The following is a 22,705-nucleotide window of genomic DNA, read 5'->3' as shown; positions in this document are numbered from 1 at the left end:
TTGCTCAAAGGGGGCTGGCTGTGGAGCGAGGGGGGCTACTTCCTGAAACCATCAGGGGCTCACAGCAGGTATTGCCATTATGTTCCCCCACACAGCTTTTGGGACCTACTACACTTTTCGCTTGCTCGCATGGAGTGAGCGTTAAAGCAGAGGCTCTCATTGCTGTGCAGTGCCTTTGTGGCTGCCATTGCTTGGAGAGCCATCCCAGGAGCTTGGGAGGTGAAAGATTTTTCTCCTTGGGTGCTTCTATTTGGTTGCTGTCTCACCTGTATCCTGTTCCCTGGGCACCAATGCACGGGTGATCCATTTTTGGCAGCAGGGGTGCCCTTAGTCTGTCCCATAGCATGTCACTCTGTTTTAGAAGATTGGTTCATCTTGTTTACTGTTACCAGTTGGTCAGCCCTGTTGACCACAGGTTGGCACACTTTACGCCATGTGCCCAGCGTCCTTCATGCTCTGTAAGGAAGAGCCCTGCTCCCTGTCACTGTATTCCTGCAGGCACTGAGCCGTGCGGTTGGAATACAGCTTTGTGGTGAATAAGAAGGGCTGATCTTGTGATTTCCAAGGACTGTCTGAGATTTAAGTGACTCAGGGTGAAATACTGCTCTGCCTGAGTTCATGGCAAAAGGATTTCTCCAGGTTCAGCAGTAAGGTCAGCCAGTGGCTTCCTGTGCAAAGCCACTGGAGAAGACCTCATGTCCAAACTCCTTGGTTCCCAACCTATGGGGCAGGCAGCTTGTGGGAAAGCTCAGGAAAAGGGAGGCATTAGGATTACAGCGATGCCATGGCCTCAGAGAAGTCCCAGATATATAACAGCACTGAAAGAAACACAGGGAGCTCTGCCAGGTGCCAGGTTTGGGACAAACCTTCCCTTCTGGCCTTCAAAGCAGCAACTGGAAATAGAACAAACATGGTGGCTTAGCTCGGGTTTGACTTGAAATCAGAGCTGTGAATTTGCAGGTGGAGCACTGGCCTTGGTGTGTCAGTAGAAATGTATGCCTTGGGACAGGACCCTTTTGAGCATCCAGACACTTTGGCTGGATGCTCTTCTGAGAGCTGGTGATAGCCAGTGTGGCCAGAACTTCAGAGAACTCCCTTCATACTCCTGCACTAAGTGTTTAATGAAAGTCTCTGAGGCAATTTTCATTAAAAAAAGTTTATTTATACAAAAGTATAGAGGAAAAAATATACCAAAGTAATTTTTACTATGAAAGACAATTCGTTGGAGGTTGAATGTCCTAGATCTGAGTATCCATGGCACTGCAGTTCATAGCTGTAGATGGCTGATACACATCTGATGCTGAATATTACAGAAATTTGGAATGAGAAAGTCAACAAGGGATTTTTCCACTGATGAGTGAGGGACTTAACCACACACCTCCTACAGATTTCAGTTAGAGATATACTGCCAAATCCCTCCAGTGGCTTTAAAATTCAAACCAGAGAAGAAAATTTTTGAGGCCTTAAACTGTCTCACTGTTTGAGCCCACCTCTGTACAAAAGACAAATGGCCAGACACTGATTTACATCGGACAAGCATATCTCACCAATTTTACTTACACACGCCATTATGTGGGTGGGTTAGACTGAAGAAACCCTCTTGACTCCTATCCTAGTGTCTCTTTGGTTAGATGTGTACAATACTAGGCTATACCAGCATTTTCAGTTAAACCAAACCAGGAGTTTAAGTGAATCTGAGGCTTCTTGTTGCTGTGCATGCTCACTCACGGTTTCAGAGTCTGTGGACAGCTGCCAGGGTGTGACTCAGACATGTTTCTAAGGTACCTTAGAGGGAAGGCAATATGGTGACCCAGGCAGCAAGACAGCTTCTCAGTGCTGAACTGGATTTTGAAATGAATGCCAAAATTAACAGGTAAGGAAAAACCCCACAATTTCCTCACACTGGGAAAATACATTTGTCTGGAGCAGTGCCTGTACCAAGCACCTTGGCCTTCTCTGGGCAAGCAGTTTCCCTCAGCCCTAAGCCTATGCACTTTTTTTTTTGCCTTATGTTTTCCATATCTTGACAAAGTATATTCTGTGTTCTGCCCCAACATCCCCCAGATTTTGAACTGAATACAGTTCTGAGACTTCCCAATTAAGGAACTCCAGGAAACTTCTACTTGGAGGCTCTAATTTTTTTCAATAAAGCTCTGTAACCTGCCATGCTGTGACATTAGCACCCCATTTTGCATTAAAAATAATCACAGAATCATAGAATGGTTTGGGCTGGAAGGGACCTTAAAGGTCATCTTAGTTCCAGCCCTGTGCTATAAGGGTGATGGATAATCCAGATATCCATCCTTTCAGTGGTAGGGCTGAAGCTGAAAATTGAAATCTGGGAAGTATTCCTGTGAGTTGTTGACATTTGTTTTTAGACTTACTCTGAAAATCCAGAAGAAAATTTTATGATTCCTTTAAAGTCCAGCTCATGATACTGCAGTGCTTCTGATCAATCACAATGAGCCCATCCTTGTTTTTGAGTCAAGTACTGTTTCCACCTGACAAACTGCTCTATCTAAGCAATGGTGACAAGGGAAAACTGAAGTTGCTGGAAGAGAGCACCTTCTTTATGTGCTGTGATGCTGCATTGTAATACTCAGCAGATGAATTCATCTATGGTGTATTGCAAGCTCCTAAGAGGGTTAAAGTCAGCCTTTCAGTGACTCAACTCTCCAGAAAGCGTTGATATTTTCCTTTGTGACAACCATGGATCATGGTATACTCTCACTGTATACATGTACACTCATGTTTCAGATGCCTCACCTCAAAGTGTTTGTGTTTTAACTTTCACTCTCCTGTTTGTTGCTATCCCTTTGAACACTGTAGCTCAACTATGCCAAAACAAATCATTCAAATTCTCCTTTGGATGGATCTTTTATTCCTTCTGGCAGACTGAAAGAAGCCTCCTTCAAATCTGAAACATTGCTAAACTACAAAAACAATCTCTATCACAGAAAAGCCCTCTTGGATCCCTTCCTGTAAGTGATTTCAGCATGGTTTCTGCTGTTTCATATTTTGTCTGCTTTATTTTTTTATATGCATCTGATTTGCATCTTTATTTGCGTTTAGTATTGTGCTGGTTTGATGCATATTTGATTCTGAACCCCACCACCCCCAGAAAACATATTACTTTTTTCCCCAACATATCTCATTACACAGAAAAGTGCTGTTAGGGGGTCAGGCCAAATTCATCAGCAGCAGCACTGCCCATGGCTTATCTCACACACTAGACATTAGCTAATCGATATAACAGAAGTAAGGGAGTGTCACTTCCATGTCACATCTGAGTAGGTGCAGTACGCGCACAACCAACTTTGCACAGGCAAGGAAGAAAGCAAGAGTGTGCTCCCCTTCCGCCAGCATGACAGCCAGGCAGTCACCAGGGGTGCTTATTATCTAGCTATTATCTACATCGTCTAGCATATAGCACTGAGTTCCTGGTAGTATCCCTAACATATAGCTCTTTCTTCAGTTCCACTTTTTGCATAACTATCCAAGGCAAAAACACACCTCTAACTTTTTCAACAAATCTCTACTGATGTTTTTTCCTTTGTGAGTGCTTCTTGCTTCCCTGTTTAATCAAGTTCCCTTGTCTTTGTACTCTGGTGGAAAACCACTGTGAAATCTTCTTGGTAAAACTAGCAAATTCAGGGTCAAGCCCCAGCCAAATGCCAAATCAATGCAAATGACATTGTATACTCACAATTCAATTGACCTATTTAATCCTAAGGCTTCTGGGAAAATTGTCTCATCTAAGTTTGTGCCAGATAATAAAAAAAAAAAACAACCCTGTTCTTTCAGCAGGAAGGAGTCCGCCTGAGACCAGAATTGAGTTTTTATTGCATCTGATGCTGATGACTGATCTGGAAAAGGCAGCATGAAACAGCCACTGCTATGGTCCCAAACCAACCATGTGCTCAAGAAAATTCCACCATGGAATATCACTGGAAAACCCTTTTCCTTCGAGTCTCTGCAATGAAGGCACCTGTGAATGCTGTTAAAGATGATGACATTCCAGGAAGGTTGACATGAGCTCCAGCACTTAATGGCACTTTTGAGAGGGAATCTGTGAGTAAGAGGGAACATATATGCCAATTGCTGGCTGAGCAAAAAAATACATAAGGTTTACATTAAGAAAAAAAGCATTCATGTCCTCTGTAATACAGTAATAGCAGCAAAGAAGGATTTTGGACTTTAAGTAGATGCTGAATAATAAGCCTTTCTTATTTTGAGCATTAACAGATGCTATAAAAGCTAGCAGTTCTCACTACTCAGTGGTTGCCTTATAACTGTATGAAAGTTGTGCACATGAATAGGTAGTCTGAGAAATTAGAAATACTCATTACAAATGAGACACCAGGCTTATGCATATGTCCTTGTTTTTTAACAATCATTTTTTGTTAAAGTAATATTCAAATTTCTGCCTACTTTTTGTTTGTTTTAAAAATACTGTTTGCCAGGTGGGTTGCTGCCAATCAGAGTGCTCCAGTTTGGCTCTGGCAGGAAAGCAACTGCTTTGATGTATGGCTCCACAGAAGCCTGACCTAAGATCAGCATTGATGTGCTGGTCCTAAAGGCAAAACTGTCAGACATATATCTGCTTCATTTTGGGAAAAGCACTGTAAGAGAGATGGTAAGATATCGAGCAGGAATGAGGGAGAAGAGACTGCAAGAATACTCACACAGAATGGCTTAATAAAAGGTCACAGAGCAACAATCTTTGTAGAGATGGTGCCTGCATGAAGTCCTGCTTCCTTGGAAGCTAAGGGCAAAAAGGAATCAGATTCACCCTGAAAACCTCCTCCTCATTTTTAATACCCGTTTCCTTTCCACACTGTGTACATAATCTTGGGGATTCAAAGCCTGGCTTTTTATCTGCAGATTTACACTGAGGAATGTGATGCTCAGCTCATGTGAGGCATGTGGACCCCAGATGGGTAGAAGCTGGCTGTCTAAATCCTGCTCATCCAGGCTTTCAGCTGACTGATGCACTGCAGCAGAAGCAAAGGGAGCAGCACCAACACCAGGAGCTCAGATCTGAGTCCACACCTGAACCCAAGGTTGTGTTCATCCTTACTGAATTACAGCTTTGACTCCAGTGCAGGATTAAGATGCGAGTTGTGGTTTACGAGGCCATCAGGGCTGGACTGCCTGAAAGCTCATCCTACCGTGACTGCCAGCAGCCCAATATTCATGTACACATGCAGGCTTTGTGTGTGCTGGCAGAGCCACCCTCTGCCGCTGGAATACTTTCCAAGGCCCACTGCTATGCCAGTGGATGGGAAGGGCAAGGAGGGACAGAATTAATGGAAAAGGGTAAGCAAAAATATACTGCAAAAGCATTTGGAATATGTCAAAGGTAATCAAGATGCTGTTGTGCTTCACAGGACCCATGTCATGTTAGACACTTGTTGCTCTGTGCTATGTTATGGGCAAAGGTGTAAACTCTGCTTTGTTGCAGTCTGCATATCATATCATACATCCTATCACAGACTAGTTTGGGTTGGAAGGAACCTCAAAGCTCACCCAGTTCCAACCCCTGCCACAGGCAGGGACACCTTCCACTAGAGCAGGTTGCTCCAAGCCCCATCCAACCTGGCCTTGAACACTGCCAGAGATGGGGCAGCCACAGCTTCTCTGGGCAACCTGTGCCAGTGTCTCACCACCCTCACAGGGAAGAACTTCTTACTAATGTCTAATCAAAATCTCCCCTTTGTCAGGTTAAAGCCATTCCCCCTTGTCCTGTCACTGCATGCCCTTGTAAAAAGTCCCTCCCCAGCTTTCTTGTAGGCCCCCAACCATGCCAGGAGACAGCTGGCTTCTCCCACTGGAACGGAAAGCATGAGTCAGCCCTCGTGTTTGGGTGCTTTAAGCCATTTTTACCCTCAAAATCAGGTAAATCCAGGCACAGCAGCTGATCCCCAATCGTCACACAGTGACAACGCTGCCACAGAAAGGCTCTATGCAGACCCTAACACTTGGGACACACAACTGCATGAACTCTCCTCTCCAGTGACCTCCAGAGGCCATGGGCAGTTGGTTAAGAAGTGAGGGAAGGTACCAGCAGCCAGCTGGTCAGAGATGACTGCTCAGCTCTGTGAGCTGGTGCCAGGAGGGTACTTGATGCTGCAACACCCCTTAGAGCAGCAGTTCCCCTCTACAGACCACAGGTCACTTGCTGACTAGGAGACTACTTTCCTTCCAGCACTGTTTTGCTTTTCACAGATGAGGGCTCCCTCTGGCTGGTGGGAAAGAGCTAAGGCCAAGGTAGTCAGTATGTTACTGTTCACCACAGTCCAGAAAAAGTTGGGAATCATTCTCTGAATTTGTGTTTGTCCATATTGCTTGTTCAGTGCCTGAAACTTGTTCCACAGCAGCAATCTTGTGCCCTGTGGAAGATTCTGACTGTCCCAGGTAAAAGAACACTTTCAGGTGGTGAGAGGTGGGAAGCAGCTGTACTAGAGCAGTGCAGGACAAATGCATTTGCTACAGATGTTGCTTGTTTGAAGAACAAAGAAGGAAAACAATGTAAAATTGACTTTTCCTTAATTTCCCCTTTGCCTTTGCTTGATGTCACATCTGAGGGCATAAATGTCTTCAGTATTAAAAATATACTGCAGCTCTCCAGGTGATGGCTGTGAGACACAGCCTGAGAAACACTGGCACTGTCTGCTTCCCAGAGAAATTCTCTTGAGATGCCTTCCCTGCTTTCCCCTCTCCCCCACTATCCCCTATGCTCTCTACCTGTCTGGCTGCTTCCCTGTGACATTTCAGCCCTGAAGGAAGTCACCAGTTCATGGGTAAGTAACGCTGACTTCTGGAAACAGAATAAAACAAGGAATGTCAGAGGTCTGTGCTGGCTTCTGTGAGCACAGAACCTCTCCCCTGGGCATCCCCACCTGCATGGAAACCTGCAGTGATTTTCAGGAGTTTACATTCCCAGACACTAGCAGCAGTTTCATTACACTAGCTGAAGCAAGAAAGCTCTTAGCAATGCCACTACCCTTTGGGTTCTAAATCAGTCCTCACTGGAATGGAGGCCCAGGAGCTCTTCAGCCAAGCTGATGAGACCATTTTCTTCCAGGGCTGCGATGAGCCGTGCTATTGTGGCCTTCTGCCCCTCTGACTCCCTAAACCTGAGCAGCAGCTGGTAGGCTTGTTCATACAGTCCCTCTCGGTCATACTCGAGAGCCAGGTTATCAATGACAGGATCACGCAGGGCCCGGCAGTTCTTCTGCAGAGAGCGACCCACTTGCTTCCATTTCTTTGACACAAGCTTGGCAAACTTCTGGTGGTCATCTGGTGTGAGCATTCTGTTGTCTGAAAGGGACAGAGGGCAGGTAAAACACAGAGGTTCCACAGCTGGTGTGATGCAGCTTGGCCCAGTCCAAGGTTTGCTCAACATTCTGTGCAGCAGGGAGTCTGTTCAGTGTCCACAGCACATCACTAAACCACTGTGGAGCTGCTCTGCTTGTCCTTGGTGGTTTAACACCAGGGCAGCACTGTGAGCTTGGAGCAGAAGTGCCAAAGCAGCGAAGCTAAAGGGGCTGCCATAGGCAGGGTTCATGTACACGTGTCTGTGCTCCAACAGCATTCCTCCACCACTGGGAAGGGAAAATCAGCTGGAGTAAGCCTCACCACCTAGCGTCTCCGTGCGCTCTCTGTGTAAGCTGTGCAGCTCTGCTCCCCATGTAGTCTGCCAGCCCAGGGCACTGCTGGTGCCTCCAGTGGCAAACTGGAGCATGTGGTGACGCACCTGCTCGTGGCCATCTGCCCTGGCACATCTAAGCTCCCTGCCTTGATTAGGCCTTTCCCTTAATGGGAAAACAGGTGGAAGGCTGATCTGAAGCAGTACTGCAGTATCTTAGGACTACTGTAATTCCTCCCTTATGGGATGCTGGGAACCCCCTGATTTATCTGAGACCCCAATATGCAGTTACATTAATACTCCCTCTTGGGCTTTGAGATGAGGAAGACCAAGGGTGCTCTTGGTCAGCTCTAGCTACTCACCGAACTCTTGTCCCTGAAAGGTGAAGGTAACCTGTGGGGAAAGGGAGTTGCCTTGAGAAGGGCCAGGTAGAGACGGGGAGTTGAGAGATGTGCAGTCTTTTACAGCCGTGCTGTTGTTGATGCTCTGGTGAACAATCAGGCTCTCGAGGCATTCTTCAAGCTTTGTGATTTCCTCATCCCGCAGACGGTCTGGCTGCAATGCAAACAGCATCAGTGATGCGTGCCAAGTCCACTGTCTTGTGAAGCCGTAGATGCTTAGCTGGAAGGTGCAGCTTAAGATGTTGGTGCCAAGAGAGGAGCAATGAGATAGCTAGAGTGCAGATTATAAACTGACCCAATAAAATACTTTAATGGAGTTCTGGCTATAAATGTGTGGATTTTAATCTGTAATGTGATGCGACATAGGCAATTTTGCCCTCCTGGGTTTCTCACATGCAGCAGTGAGCACTTACAAGTTGCATAAAGCTGGTACAAGTCCATGTTTATTTTCAGCAGCTCTCTGCAAGAATAAGGGTGCACCAGAGGCAGCATGGCTTTTCTGCCTCACTCCACATGAGGATCAGACCCACAGAATAGGGTGACCTGATCCAACAGCTCATGGCCACCAAAGCAGGGAGCTCCTGCTGCCCCTACTCTCATTCTGTGCCTCTATTTCTTAAGTTTTGTTGTTCCTGGATCCAATCCAAGACAGTTTTTCTCACTAACCAAGAGAAAACTAGTCTGACCTCCAAAAAGCAGATAATGAGAAAAAGAGACATCAAAAGCACATGGGAAGAGTCAAACCTGGTGATTGCTCTGACTCAGTCTATTGTTTAGCTCACATACAGTAGGTACCCAGCACTGCACTCAGACACAGACGCCTTTGCCCTGGTGTCATCTGTCTGACTGTTGCACTGCTAGGCACAAGTCAGACTGACTTCTCAGTTTGGGGAACTGAGAATAAGCCCATCTCCTTTGTCCAGTCAGCTAGTTCATCAGAGGAGGGAGCAGAAAGCAGAAGTTGACAGGCTATGGGATATCACATGTTGTTTAGTCAGGGCTGAAATGTTTGCATTTCATTCTCTGTGCTTGCAGAAAAGCAACCTGGCACAACATGCTCCTGTGCCTAATATTTCCAAGCAGATGGTGCCTACCTATTTCCCAGAACCATCTGGAAGGAACCAGAGCTACAAGGTGTTGCTAGTTCCAGGTGGAAAAAAAGAGGAGAGGAAAAAGGCAATGAGTTTAATCACATCCAACTGCCTTGGTTGTGAGGAAAGATGTCAAGATCTCACTGCTCTTGCTAGCAGGATTAGAATGTCAGTGCCAAAGCATGCGATGAGCTAGACTTCAGATATTGCTCCCGAGGGACTTTGCCTTCAGAAGGGCAGCCAATTCCTGCTCACAACAGATGCTGTGTCCCCCGCTCTGTCACAAGTTGGTATAATGTGCAGACTCTTTGCACTCAGGCTCATTTCTAGGTGCAGTTGCCATTGCTGCTCTGAGGTGTGCGAGGTAGTGAGGTAGATGCTGAGCACTGGTCATTCCACACTCTGCCTGCCTTGCAGGTGTATTGAGCACACTTGCTTTTGCTGTCAGCTGCACCTTCTGTAATTCCTCATTTTAGCAGTGATAACACACATCTGAGCCACATTAACTGTTATACACAGAAACCACAGTGATTTAGAAGAATCCCTGTAAGCAGTTTTAGGCTCTTTTCTGGTGAAGGTCAGAGCTTACTCCATATTACAGCTGAGAACTGAAGGATGAAGAAGTCATCAAACCAGCACGCTGCTTCAGAGCAAGATTTGCACCCATCTTCCTGAGTCTTGTGCTACTGCTTGTCATTGCTGTCTGTACTCCCTCCCTCTCCCACTCACCTTTTCTCTGTAGATACATTCCAGGCAACGATCCTCATCTTTCAGCATGCTGTCGAGGTGCTCACTGCCAGCCTTCAGCTCCATTTCAAGAGGCACTGCACTTATGGCTAAGGAGAGCTGGAGGTGTTTCTGGAGGGACTCCTGGAGCACTCCTTCCCGGTAGCTCTGCAGGAACTGGCGGCAGTTCTCCTGCTTGCAGAACTTGAGCTGGACTATCAGGTGCGGGTGGCTGCAGTGCACTTTGAGCATGTCCACACCATTTATGCTGCCGGTGGAGTCTGATGGGGAGAAGTGAGCAGAGTCACTATCACACATGAGACAGGCAACCCAGACCCACTCCCATCCACCTCCAAGCCTGCAATGGAGCAGCTTTTGAATTGTCATCTCTGTCCTGATGTCCTCTGGAATTAAAAACCTGTGTGTAAAATCAAGAGGAAAGGATTAGGTTTTTGCTGCCCTGCCTCCATCCAACTCAGTGAAGTATGGTGTCCAGCTGAAGACCTATGGTGCTACACATCAGGTAATTATCTCAACACTGTTTATTAGGGGAGGTTTTAAGTTTGAGGTTCCATTTCCAGGACAGAAATGGTTATGCTAAACTGCTAACACAGGGAAGTTTTATACATGAAAATGCATATTCCAGCTGAGTGCTCAGTCAGTCTTCAGTCCTCGTGACTGGAGTTTTAAGCAGTGATGAAGGTCCTGGAAAGAGACCCAGCATTTCCTCTCCACCCCATGCCTGGAGGTAACTTTTGGCTGGCTGGCACTGAGCCTTCAACACCTCTCACAAATGGGGAATGATGGATTCAGCCATAAGAATTAGGCTGCTTGAGACTGGGCCTTGACTTGTTAAACTGTTTTGCACAAAGAATTAATTCATGGTAAAATCTAAGCAAGCAGTCAGGGCTTTACCCTCTGACATTAGTTAGTCCCGGGGGGAGCACAAGCACCATGGACAACAGAAATTGTCCAGCCTTCAGTCTCCCTTCTCCCAGCAAAATTTAATTTTGATTAGCTGTGCACATTGACCTTGTCTCCTCAGGGATTTTATATGCTGATGATGACAGTTTACAGTATGTGTTTCTCTCTTTTATGCAGTAGAGGCCTGTGTGAGGCTTCCTGTACTGCTTCCTGATCTGAATTAATCTCTTGGCCTGTTGCTGTCAGGGCCATATGGAGGTACCAGCAAAGACTTGCTCTACATCAGGTATTTCTAAACCATTTGTCATGGCATTCTTTAGACATGCCTGGAGGACAATCGTAAGGCAAAGCAGACTTGTGTGTTCCACGTTAGGCAGAATAAGTGACCTGGCATTTAAAAGCATGTGAGCTAACAGTGGCTTTACAGGGTTAACTGAGTCTTGGTTGCATCAGAAAGTCTAGTTTGGACCAACTGTGTAACTAGGACATGAGGCTAGGCACCTAGGAGAGGCATTTTAATTCACTGTGGCTGACTAGAAATGTCTTTTTATCCCTTTCTTCATGGTTTGTTTTTTATGAGTGCTGGTTGAACAAAAGTTTCCATAACAGGGTAAGAGGGCTGGGAAGGGAAAAGTTGCACAGACATGGAAACCTCTGTGAATGTTGTACGAGAGAGCTGCGAAGCTACCTCAAAAGAAAGGATTTTGCATGCTTTTATTCAAGAAACTTCAGCTTCAGATTTCATGTCCTTTTTAGGTCTGAATAAGCAGCTTAGGATTTAGTGGTTTCATAGGCTTTCCCTTAACATGTGAGCAGATTCACGTTCCAATGACACAAAGCAGCCATAAATTGAGCCTAACAGGACAACTGTGTTCAGTTGCCTGCTGGCTCCCATCTTTGGATTGAGCTGCAAGATGAGGAGCCTTGTACTGGATAAACTAGTGACTTGGACAGGGTCATGATTGCCAGAAGAAATTACGGAACAGTTACACAAGCCCCATTAAACAATATGGGCTCAGCTGTGTGACAGGTAAAGAATACCAGGAGAGTTTTTCTAGGCAAGTATTATAAACTCTTCAAATTACTATTACTCTGTGGTACACTTGGTGCAAAGGTGGATAAAGAAATATAGTTTTATGGCCATTTGCATCTCAAGTCCTTTTTTTATGTAAACAGGGTTATATAGCTTTTTCAAGTACATGGCAGACAAAACTAACACCAGAGGCAATGTAGGCCCACTGATGAACGGGATGGGTGCCCTGGTGACAGAAGATGCAGAGATGGCAGAGTTACTGAATGCCTTCTTTGTCTCTGTCTACTCTGCTGCAGGCAGTCCTGAAGAGCCCTGTACCCCGGAGACCTTAGATGAAGTCAGGTCGACGGAACGGTTTGCCTTAGTTGATGAGGAATGGGTTAGAGATCAGTTGAGCAATCTGGACATCCATAAATCCATGGGTCCAGATGGGATGCACCCGCGGGTGCTGAGGGAACTGGCGGAAGTCATTGCTAGACCACTCTCCATCATCTTTACCAAGTCTTGGGAAACGGGAGAGGTGCCTGAGGACTGGAGGAAGGCAAATGTCACTCCGGTCTTCAAAAAGGGCAAGAAGGAGGACCCGGGTAACTATAGACCGGTCAGCCTCACCTCCATCCCTGGGAAAGTGATGGAACACCTTGTCCTTGGTGCCATCTTAAGGCATATCAAGGATAAGAGGGTTATGAGGGGCAGTCAACATGGCTTCACCAGGCGGAAATCATGTTTGACCAATCTCTTAGCCTTTTATGAGGAAATAACACGGTGGATGGATGATGGCAGAGCGGTGGATGTGGTCTACCTTGACTTCAGCAAAGCATTTGACACAGTCTCCCACAGCATCCTCACAGCTAAATTGAGGAAGTGTGGACTGGATGATCAGGTAGTGAGGTGGACTGCGAACTGGCTGAAGGAGAGAAGCCAGAGAGTTGTAGTCTATGGGGCGGAGTCTAGTTGGAGGCCTGTAACTAGTGGAGTGCCTCAAGGGTCAGTACTGGGACCGGTATTATTTAATATATTCATCAACGATTTAGATGAGGGAATTGAGTACTATCAGCAAGTTTGCTGATGACACTAAGCTGGGAGGAGTGGCCGACACGCCAGAAGGCTGTGCTGCCATCCAGCGAGACCTGGACAGGCTGGAGAGTTGGGCAGGGAATAACTCGATGAAATATAACAAGGGAAAGTGTAGAGTCCTGCATCTGGGCAGGAACAACCCCAGGTTCCAGTATAGGTTGGGGAACGACCTGCTAGAGAGCAGTGTAGGGGAGAGGGACCTGGGGGTCCTAGTGGACGACAGGATGACCATGAGCCAACACTGTGCCCTTGTGGCTAAGAAGGCCAATGGCATCCTGGGGTGTATTAGAAGGGGGATGGTTAGTAGGTCGAGAGAGGTCCTCCTTCCCCTCTACTCTGCCCTGGTGAGACCCCACCTGGAATATTGTGTCCAGTTCTGGGCCCCTCAGTTCAAGAAGGACAGGGACCTGCTGGAGAGAGTCTAGCGCAGGGCAACGAAGATGATTAAGGGAGTGGAGCATCTCCCTTATGAGGAAAGACTGAGGGAGCTGGGTCTCTATAGTTTGGAGAAGAGGAGACTGAGGGGTGACCTTATTAGTGTCTATAAATATATAAAGGGGGAATGTCACGAGGATGGAGCCAGGCTCTACTCAGTGGCAAACAATGATAGGACAAGGGGTAATGGGTACAAACTGGAACACAAAAGGTTCCACTTAAACTTGAGAAGAAACTTCTTCTCAGTGAGGGTGACAGAACACTGGAACAGGCTGCCCAGGGAGGTTGTGGAGTCTCCTTCCCTGGAGACATTCAAAGCCCGCCTGGACACATTCCTGTGTAACATTATCTAGGTGTTCCTGCTCTGGCAGGGGGATTGGACTAGATGATCTTTTGAGGTCCCTTCCAATCTCTAGCATATTGTGATACTGTGTGATACACTTGAAGCTAATGTGTTTGTGCCTGTTTATATCAAAAAGGAGCTCAGCTGAACTGGCTAACACTAAGTTTAAAAATCAGCTTCTCAAAGCAGCAATCTCTGTGGTGGTATAAAGACAGGAAATACATCTTCTTTCCTAACCTTTTTCCCTCTTATGTTAACGGGTTTAAACAAACATTCATAAATGGAGGATAATTCATAGGATAGTTCAACTTGGAAGGAAACCCAGGAAGTCTCTAGCCCAAACTCCCATGAAAAGCAGAGTCGGCTCTGAGGTCAGACCAAGTTGCTCAGGGCTTTATCCAGCCCCATTCTGAAACCCCCCAAGGACAGGAAATACACAGTCACTCCAGGCAACTGCTTGACTGTCCTCACAGAGAAAATATTTGTCTTTCTGTCTGGTGCCTACCTCTCTTGTTTCAATTTTTGCCTGTTGACTCCCATTCCCTATTCACCACTATGAAGAGTGTGGCTCCATCTCCCCTCCCTGTAGGTACTGGCAGAGACCAACAGGTAGGTCTTCCAAAGCCATCTGTTCCCCAGGACGAAATGGTCCACCTCCCTCAGCCTTTCCTCATAGGACAAGTGCTCCAGGCCCCAACCATCTTGGGGGACCTCTGCTGAACTTGCTCCACTTCACTGTCTTTCCTAAATACAGTCAGAACCATCTTTCCTTACCCAGGAGTATGAGATTAAAGAAAGACTGTTATTGCGTGAAGAGATGAGATGGTGTGACAAGGTATCAGAAAGGATGGGTACCTGCTAATGCCAGCTTCAGTGCCTTGAACACACTAGGTTTCTTCTGGGAGCTCTCATAGAGAGATGGCAGAATGATGGTCTTACACGTTGACTGGAGGAAGAGATAAGCACAGCCAATCCAAGGAGCAGAGCTGTTTGCCATCTTCAGCACCCTACAAAACACTCAGGTGAGCTGAGAGACCACAGGGAAAATGGCCTGATGCTGGCCAAGTGCTTACAGCACAGATTATGGGGATTTACCCTTATTTCCTAGAGGAGGAGGTGATCTTAAAGCAAGTGTCACCTTTGAGGAATTTACTCTTATTCTGTAAAGCACAGCACAGTGGGGCATGGTATCTCAAAGACTCAGCAGTTCACAAAGCTCTGTTTTAATTTTACATTTTATAGTCCACAGATAGTCTGAACCAAAAGGTTTCAGTCCTCATGCCTCTACCTGCCCAGTCAAGCTGGCAAAGTTTAAAGGCGCACAGTTGGGGTCCTTCAAGGGGCACCCAGCGGTCCTGGTCTGGCACGTTCACACAGACTGAAGCCCTATTTGCAGGCAAAGATGAACCAAAACACCTTTTGGCTCAGCTCCAAGCATAGGTCCTGTCCCCTCTCTGACTGCTTGTGTGTGCCTCCGGCACACCATCAGATGCTTTCCCACAGGTACCCTTCCTTCCAGCTTTCTTCCCAGTTGTGCAAACCCAACAGCCTTCTCTTGGCTGCCAAATGCTGACAGTGTAACTGCTGGACATGACAATGTCCCTCTCTTCAGATGCCCTTTAGCTTGGGGGTGTGAAGGTTTTTTGTCACCAGGGACTGCCAGGCTGAGAAGGATGAGCTCCCATGGACTGGCTGTCCTCCAGATGGTGGCTGAGGCTGGGAACCATTGCCATCCTTTGCAGCATGTCCAACAGAGTACTGGAACATACGGCCCACCCTGTTTCCTTCCTAGAACCTTGAACCTCTGCCCAGAACAGGAGCCTTTTACTTGTTCAGAAAATACAGGAAATAACCAGTGAATTATAAAATTCACACTGAACTTGGACATGAAGGAGCGCCTGCAAGATGAAGGAGGGAGTGTTTCCAGGCTGTGGGCTACACATCACACAGGCTTTTTAGAAAAGCATCTCGTAAAGAAGAAAGAGGAGGATGCACTGCTGCTGCAGTTCAGGTTTGATCTGAGCTTCTAACACTGGGGAGTTTGGGATCTAGGCTCATCTCCTAGTGTCTCATAGAATGAAGGTAACAAATCTGAGTGACATCTTACAGACACGGAATGTTTAAAATATTTGTCCCACAGATCGATTTATCTTTCCCAGCGCAGATGCCTCAGAGCTCCCAACCAGCGCAGAAGCACATACAGTGAGAGGACCCTGTTTCACCACTGCAGCATGGACCCTGCTGCCCCTGTGCTCCTTCCCCACACAGACCAGGCTCTTCCTCCTCAGCAGCTGCCTGGTTCCACTCGGCAATGCTGGAGAGCCTGGAAATGACACCGAAAACTCAGGTAAGGAGCCCTTTGCTGTTGTGCCTTGGCAGTGCTATCCCAGCAAGTGAGCTCCCCAGCCCATTCCCAGACGGCGGCTGGGACCCTCGCTGTGGGTTTGAGCAGCAGCAGCGGTCAAACTGTTTGGGAGTGCTCTGGAAAAGCCAGCCCCAGGCAATACAGTGCGCGCTCACCGCTGCCTGCCGTCCTCTGCTGTCAGGCCGCTTCTCAATTCCTGTCACAGCCTAAGAGGGGAAGGCAGAAGACCTAGGCGCTGGAGCACCCACCGGCCTGCGGTGACAGTCCGTTCTCCCGGTGCCCGCCTGTCCCTCCCCGGGCCGCTGCTGCTGCGAGGCCCCGCTCACCCGCCCAACGAACGCCCCGGCCCCGCTGTGTGCCAGCGGGGCACCACCGGGGAAACCCGGCCCTGCCCTGCCCTGCTCTGACCCGATCCGGCGGGACGCGCCCGCCCGAGCCACCCGGTCCCGCGTCTGCATCTCCGGCCCCGGCCCCGGCCAAGGCTCCGGCTCCGGCCTCTCTCCCGCGGTAGCTCCGGGCCCGCCCGCCGGCTCCGGGCGCTTTTACCTCCAGCCACCGCCGCTGCCCGGCCTCGGCTCCGCCACTTCCGCCTCTGCGAGGCGCCGCCCGCTGCTCCGCACGCGGGCCGGGCGGGTAACGGGGAAGCAGGGCCGGGGGGACCCGAGCAAACCTGCTGCTGCACGAGTGTGCCTCCGCTCCCCCCGCACCTCCCGCGGCAGCCGTGCGGGGCCGGCCAGGCGGCAGCGGCGCTGTGTGCTGGAGAGGCCTGAGCCGGTCCTGCCGTGCCTTGACACCTCCGGGTGTCCACGCACAAGGCGGCGGCTCCGGTGGCTGGAGAGCACCCACCCAGTCTCGATCGCTTGGTCACCCTCGAGGTGAGGATCTAGAAGATGGCTAGAAAGGGCTCTGGTCAGATAGCTGAGCCCGAGTGGGGCTGGCTGCGTGCCCCCGGTCCTTAGTCATGGAGGAAAGTGAGGTGCTGGGATAACCTCTGTAGTTCCTGGCTGAGGGCACTGCAAGGCTGCTGGGTCCCAGCTGGTTCTCACCTGCTTTCCCCCGTGGCGCCGCTAATAAGAGTGAACGGTGAAATGAAGATTGGTTGGGTTAATAATTACTGAGCACTGGAGGAAGTTCAGCTCTTAGACCATCCCTTCCCTGGAGCTCACCTTTAAAAGGTGTCCTCGGTTAATCTGTAACTGCAGCAGCAAGGAGCTGGATTTGGGTCTCCGTTGGTGAACGTCTGTTAGCAGTTTCCTGCCCAGGCTGTCTTTGTCTTGCCTGGAGGTCCTCCCGCAAGCAGAGGGGTAACAGCAGCAGCTCTCTTGTTTGTCCCCAGCTGGTGAGGGCCTGAGGCCAGGGTTTGTACCTGCATGCTTGCTGCTGTCGCTCTGGCTTGGCAGTTTGTGCAGGCTCTCCAGAGACCTGACGCTCAAACAGAAGTGGAAAGCATTCTAAAACATTTCTTATATATACATATGTATATGTAAGACATATAGATTTAATGCTATTTTACAACAACAGTATTTTAACAATATAAGCTCTTTTGATTGTCAAAGCAAAAACGTCGCTGAAAGGAGTTAATCCAGGCTGGTCTCTGAGGTGCTGTGGTTTGCAGGGAGAAGGGCAGGCAGCACCCACCTTCAGCACCAGCACTGCCAGTGCTTCTGAGAACCAGGCATTTACTTGGTGAAAGTTTCATGCATTTAAGGGTTAATGGGGTTAAATGAGCCCAGACATCACAACCTTCCCCTACAAAAAGCAAGCCTGAAGCAACTCCCAGAACTAGGTGGGAAGCACAGGGTGAAGTGCTACAGGGACCATCACCCACGCAGGTCCCACAAGCGTTTTCTCTTTGAAGGTAATCTGTTCTGTATATATGAGGGGTTAAAAACCTGAAAAGGTGGCTGAGACCCGAGTTCCTCTAACTCTGGTGAGTGAAGGCTTTCAGCAACCCACTGGGTGAAGTCCAAGTGTTTGAAAGCACTTGGTGTTTCACCCTCTTGCTTCCCATTTTGGAAGGAAAAATTCCAGGCTGGGGGGGGGGGGGAGGATGGGCTCAGCAGGACTTGGGCGTCAGGATGCAGTGGTGTGTCTTCATGGGGAAGCCTTGCCTGGGGCAGGACAGGCTCCCCTTAAGCCGGCAGCTGCAGTGTGGAATGGTCAGTGCTGGGGCCCTTCAGGGAACTGGGGTGTTAAGTAACTGGTGGATACGAGTGCTGGAGCAGGAGGAGGACGGAGCGCTCCCATCGAGGAGAGCACGGCAATGGGGCAGGGAGGGGGCCTCTCTCCCTGCTGTTATTTTTAGCATCTCCTCCTCCGCTCCTCCCTCTGGGGCGCAGCCGGAGCTGGGAGCCGCGGGCAGCCGGCGCAGAGGAAGAGGGGCTCTGCTCCAAGAGGAACAAGAGGTAGGAGAGCTGTGCCCTTGCCGCGGGTACTGGCAGGGATGCTGTGACGGGGGCTTCGCTCACAGCGCTGGGCATCTCGCCTGAGCACTGCACCCCCTGTTCCTGTTTGGGCCGCGGGCACTCGCTCCCAGCCTGCTTCCTTGTGCTGAGAACTGACGAAGCTCAGCGCCGCAGCCAGCAGCAATCCCCTGCCCTGTGAGATCTGAGGTGGTCCGAACCCTGCCATGGGGGCAGGCACCCAAGTTGGAACTAAACCAAGCCACTGCACTCGCCGGCCATGAACTGTGCTTCTCAGTGACTGAGTCATTTGCTTCATTAAAGTAGCACTAATAATTTTGTCTTTCTGCCTGCCTTCCTGCTCTCAGGCCATGTTTTTAAGCTTTTCCAAGCAATCACTACATCACTCTTACTTTCTAGGTGAGGCAAGGTCCTTTTTGCATGGCTCCAAGGGCTCAGGCTTTAAGGAAAAATATCATAGTGAAAATTAAAGGAGCTGAGCGTGCGAGATTTCATGTAGGGCAAAGAGCAGTTTAACATTTAATAACATGGTTTGGCTGTGGACTTGGCAGTCCTGGGGTAATGGTTGGCCTTGGTGATCTTAAAAGGGTTTTTCAACCTGCCTGAGTCTATGACTTTGACAGACATGTATTACAGGCAGTGTTAAAAGCAGCTAAAAGTAGGAAAGTCTGAGGTGATTGTCAGAGAAAATGCTAAACAGGTTCCTGTGAAGGAAGCAGGACTGCAGCCCTTGGCTGTTATCGCTCTCACTGGGTGGAAAGGGGGTTGTCATTGATAGGATGGTAGATAAGATAGCAGAGCTGCTATGCTCCTGCCACCTCACATTCAATGAGTCACACTTCAAAGCTATTCTAGAAAAACGTGCAGTTGTGTTCCTTTCTGCATTATGCTTTCTGCATCATTACTCCCTATTTCCTTCATGGTTTCATCTCTTTTCCTGCTTCGAGGAAGTGCAGGTTTTCATTCAACTGAAGCCAGTGATGCTGAGATAATCCTGTGATGCCAGGGCCTGGGGCTTCAAAAGCAGGAGGGCATGCCATGAAACTCAGATTGAGATCCACACGCCAGTGCTAGCCTAGGAAGGGGAGTGTTTGCATTCAAAAACCCCTCACTTGTTTATGAGAGGGTTGAAAAAATATGTCATGTTGATGGTTTTATTTGTGTGGGAATCCAGAAGATGGGTACAACCCACTTTGGAAGAAGGCAAATGAAGAAGTTAGGTAGTCTGATGCTGCAAACCTCAGCCTTCTTCCCAGGCATTTATTCTTCTGCATTATATTTCACATGAAAGGTTGATTTCTGAGAACTGGGTTCACAGTAATAAAACATTTTTTTCAGACTTTCAGATCTCATCACAGACAAGAACCATTGTAATTCAGCTGCTGGTCTTTACAACAGGCCTTCTGCATCACTGTCAGTAAAAAATGGATATGTGAGGCTGTTTTCTCCTGTAAAGTATCACCCAGCTTCTTAGGACTGGTTGAAAAAACTGTGCAAAACAACTAGCCAGTAGATTTCCTCATTTTTTTTGTGTTCAATTTAAACATTCAGTGGAATTTCAAAATGGAAAAAAATTTGACCTCTTTTGTGATCCAGCTGCAATGGTTTGATGAGTTACATAAATCCTAATGTGTGTTTGCCTTTTCTTGTTTCGTTTTGTTTTTCTGAACAGAGACTTTTGAGAATTAATTGCAGTTTTGGAAGTTTCTCCCACTTTTATTCCTGGCTGAATCGGGAAAATGCCTGTTCCAGCTCCAGAACTGTGGAACTGCATTCCAGAAGAAATCCTTATCCAGATTTTCCAGTATCTTTCTCTTCGAGATAGATACACAGTCTTCCAGGTGTGCAGACAATGGGCTGCAGCTGTATCTTCTAGCTCTGTTTGGTACTTCACAGAGATCAGGTAAGAGGAATGGGGTTCTAATGTCCAAGTATCTTTGCAGGTGTAACTAGATCATTGTTTCCAGTGCATGTCAAACATTTCTGTCACTTTGCTATGACATTATTGACATTGTGATTTCTATGTGTGGTGATACTACTTTAAATGTATAGCACCTGTTTATATATAATAGAGAAAATTGTGTTATATGCTGTGGTTTTTCAGTTGCTGCTAATGGTTAGAGTTCTGTGGGAAATATTACATTCTTAGATACATTGTTCCAAGTTGCTATTTGTAAATGACAAGGGACAAAGTTACTGAATTGTTATCCTTCTCCTGATACTTCTGATGGGTCTTTCTGGGAACTGACCTCATCTCCCGACTCCTTCAGTATTTGGTCTCACAATGACTCTCCAGGCAACAAGTTCAAAGAAATGCCTGGGGGATCTTGTTGATGTTTGCAGAAGCACTGGTAAAGGAGAGTGTCTGCTCTGTGATCACCAAGCTCAGCATTCACAGTGACTGAGTTTGTTTTACCTTCCAGCTGTGATTCAGAGGATGAGGAAGCCATGCTGCAGAGCCTGCTCCAGTTCCTCAGCCAAATTAAGCACTTGAAGATCATGTTTGACCAATCCAAGGAGGTCAACCGGAAGAATGTGACACGCATCTTGGATGTGTTGGCAAAGCGGAACCACAAGCTGCAGCAGCTGTGCATTGTGTGTCATGGGGAGAACCCCTATTTCTACTCTGGCCAGGACATTCTACAGAGCATACAAAATATTTGTGACACTAAAAACCAGACAGATCTTCAGCACATTGATTTTCGGCAAATGCCTTTCACTCTCAATGATAAGCTTGTTGAGCTCTTAGCTACCACTAACCCAAACCTTCACAGTTTGTTCATCAACAACCGCACCCTGGTGTGCAACGTGGCTCCAGATACCATTAGGAAAGTTCTCAGAGCATGCCCCAAACTCTCAGCCTTGGGGGTTTACTATGCCAGTTTGTCTGACGATGTATTTGAGGAGCTGCTCAAGCCTGAAAGAGCAACTTTCACCTATTTAGACATTTTCTGCGAGCGTCTGGATAAATATATACCAGTGATCTCAGAAGACCTCTGGGCTGCTGTAAGCCAAAAGTATCCTCGACTCTATGTGGACCTAGAGTTTGATCATACGGTCCCTGCTTGCAAAATACCATGCATCCTAAAGCTGAATATACCTGTGAGCACACTGCAACTTAACACCTATAATTACATGGTAAATCAGATTAGGTTTGTCACCCAGAACTACAGCAGTACTTTAAAGAAGCTGACACTGCAAACCACCTCCTCGGAGGACTTAAATTCATCTCTAGTGGATCTGGCTAGACAGTGCAGAAATCTGTTGGAAATCCACTGCTACTGCGTGGTCAGCCAGGAGGTGGTAGAAGCATTCCTCATGCACTGCCCCAGTCTGAAACAGTACACTCTGAAGGTCACCAAGGAACGGCACCCCTGGAAACCAGTAATAATTCAGTGACCAGTCTTTTTAGTTCTCTGTTTCTTTATGTAGCAGGAAAGCCAGATTTACCCTTTGCAGGTTTTTACTGAGGAGCTCAGTAAAACTTCATTTTGATTCTACATTTTAAAAGAACCTCGAAGTCAAGCACTTTGTGTCAGGCACCCAGCAACCACTTAATAGACAGTTGAGGAAGTGGCAGCATCAATGCAGCTGTTTCCTGCCCAGTGGGGTACTTAGCTGTGCAGATTCAGTGAGCTATGGCAATGAACTGTAGTCATCCGATGGAAAATCCATTCTAACCTTGATAGTTCCTCTTTTAGCATTTCAGTGATGGGGAGCTCACCCATTATCAGGTAACTTCCAGATTGGAGGGATAGAACAGGAGCTGAATTATGTTAGAAAATTCAAGCAGAAGAAAAAGCACTGAAGGAAAACAGTTCACCAGGTAGTAATAAAAGACATGTAGTATGCAAATTCCCTTGTCTATCTTGTCTTTCTCTTGCTCAGAAATGCAGATTTCCAGGTTGTAAATTTGAATGCAAAGACCTTTGTTTTTATTACATTGTTAGTATTTCTCAGGAGAATCAAGAGAACTAACAGTTTTTGCATCTGATATCTGCATTCGCATGCAAGTTATCTTGCCTCTAAATTAGGAGATGTGTGTGTGTTGGTCTATTGTAACAAAAATTTTGGTGAATGCTATTTGAATGCTAGTTTCTGAGTTGAAATGACCCTGGGATAAAGCTACACTGGGAGCACCTATTTAGAGCTATCTAAAGCATTTATAATAACAACAACAATAAGAAGAAATAATAGAAATAAAAATATTGTTTTCATCTAGATTCTATGTGTAGC

General features: G+C 47.5%; 2 protein-coding genes across 8 annotated transcripts; one reads left to right on the top strand and one right to left on the bottom strand.

Annotated features, from left to right (window-relative positions):
- Positions 1 to 1,140: 1,140 nt before the first annotated feature.
- Positions 1,141 to 16,702, bottom strand: TRADD (TNFRSF1A associated via death domain). Of its 3 annotated transcripts, none has more exons than XM_062609219.1 (6): positions 16,593 to 16,702; positions 14,537 to 14,688; positions 9,873 to 10,150; positions 8,014 to 8,206; positions 6,748 to 7,323; positions 3,938 to 4,069 (listed from the first exon to the last, which is right to left on the bottom strand). In XM_062609219.1, exons 2-5 carry the CDS (start codon positions 14,676 to 14,678, stop codon positions 7,022 to 7,024), a joined length of 915 nt encoding a protein of 304 aa, XP_062465203.1. In that variant the 5' UTR covers positions 14,679 to 14,688; positions 16,593 to 16,702; the 3' UTR covers positions 3,938 to 4,069; positions 6,748 to 7,021. The 3 variants fall into 3 exon arrangements, with proteins under 3 accessions (XP_062465204.1, XP_062465203.1, XP_062465202.1); XM_062609218.1 differs by lacking the exon at positions 16,593 to 16,702 and adding an exon at positions 14,777 to 15,706; XM_062609220.1 differs by lacking the exons at positions 6,748 to 7,323; positions 16,593 to 16,702 and adding an exon at positions 14,777 to 15,706 and having other exon boundaries at positions 1,141 to 4,069.
- Positions 16,703 to 16,789: 87 nt separating this feature from the next.
- Positions 16,790 to 22,690, top strand: FBXL8 (F-box and leucine rich repeat protein 8). Of its 5 annotated transcripts, none has more exons than XM_062609212.1 (3): positions 16,790 to 16,921; positions 20,142 to 20,372; positions 20,893 to 22,690. In XM_062609212.1, exons 2-3 carry the CDS (start codon positions 20,209 to 20,211, stop codon positions 21,866 to 21,868), a joined length of 1,140 nt encoding a protein of 379 aa, XP_062465196.1. In that variant the 5' UTR covers positions 16,790 to 16,921; positions 20,142 to 20,208; the 3' UTR covers positions 21,869 to 22,690. The 5 variants fall into 5 exon arrangements, with proteins under 5 accessions (XP_062465196.1, XP_062465199.1, XP_062465197.1 ...); XM_062609215.1 differs by lacking the exon at positions 16,790 to 16,921 and adding an exon at positions 18,084 to 18,205 and having other exon boundaries at positions 20,295 to 20,372; XM_062609213.1 differs by lacking the exon at positions 16,790 to 16,921 and adding an exon at positions 18,103 to 18,205.
- The last annotated feature ends 15 nt before the right edge of the window (positions 22,691 to 22,705 follow it).

The sequence above is a fragment of the Pezoporus occidentalis genome, unplaced genomic scaffold (assembly GCF_034315485.1).
Source record: "Pezoporus occidentalis ecotype Australia unplaced genomic scaffold, CSIRO_AGI_Poc_V1 ctg135, whole genome shotgun sequence".
In the NCBI taxonomy this organism is placed as follows: Eukaryota; Metazoa; Chordata; class Aves; order Psittaciformes; family Psittacidae; genus Pezoporus; species Pezoporus occidentalis.
This window is presented reverse-complemented; position numbering and strand designations above follow the sequence as displayed.

Coding starts and splice junctions, on each gene's coding strand:
- FBXL8 (XM_062609212.1), top strand. CDS start 20,209: ATGCCTGTTCCAGCTCCAGAACTGTGGAACTGCATTCCAGAAGAAATC. Junction 20,373..20,892: donor TGGTACTTCACAGAGATCAG/GTAAGAGGAATG, acceptor TTTACCTTCCAG/CTGTGATTCAGAGGATGAGG.
- TRADD (XM_062609219.1), bottom strand. CDS start 14,678: ATGGCAAACAGCTCTGCTCCTTGGATTGGCTGTGCTTATCTCTTCCTC. Junction 10,151..14,536: donor ACTGAAGCTGGCATTAGCAG/GTACCCATCCTT, acceptor TCTCCCCATCAG/ACTCCACCGGCAGCATAAAT. Junction 7,324..8,013: donor CTTTCAGGGACAAGAGTTCG/GTGAGTAGCTAG, acceptor TGTCCCTTTCAG/ACAACAGAATGCTCACACCA.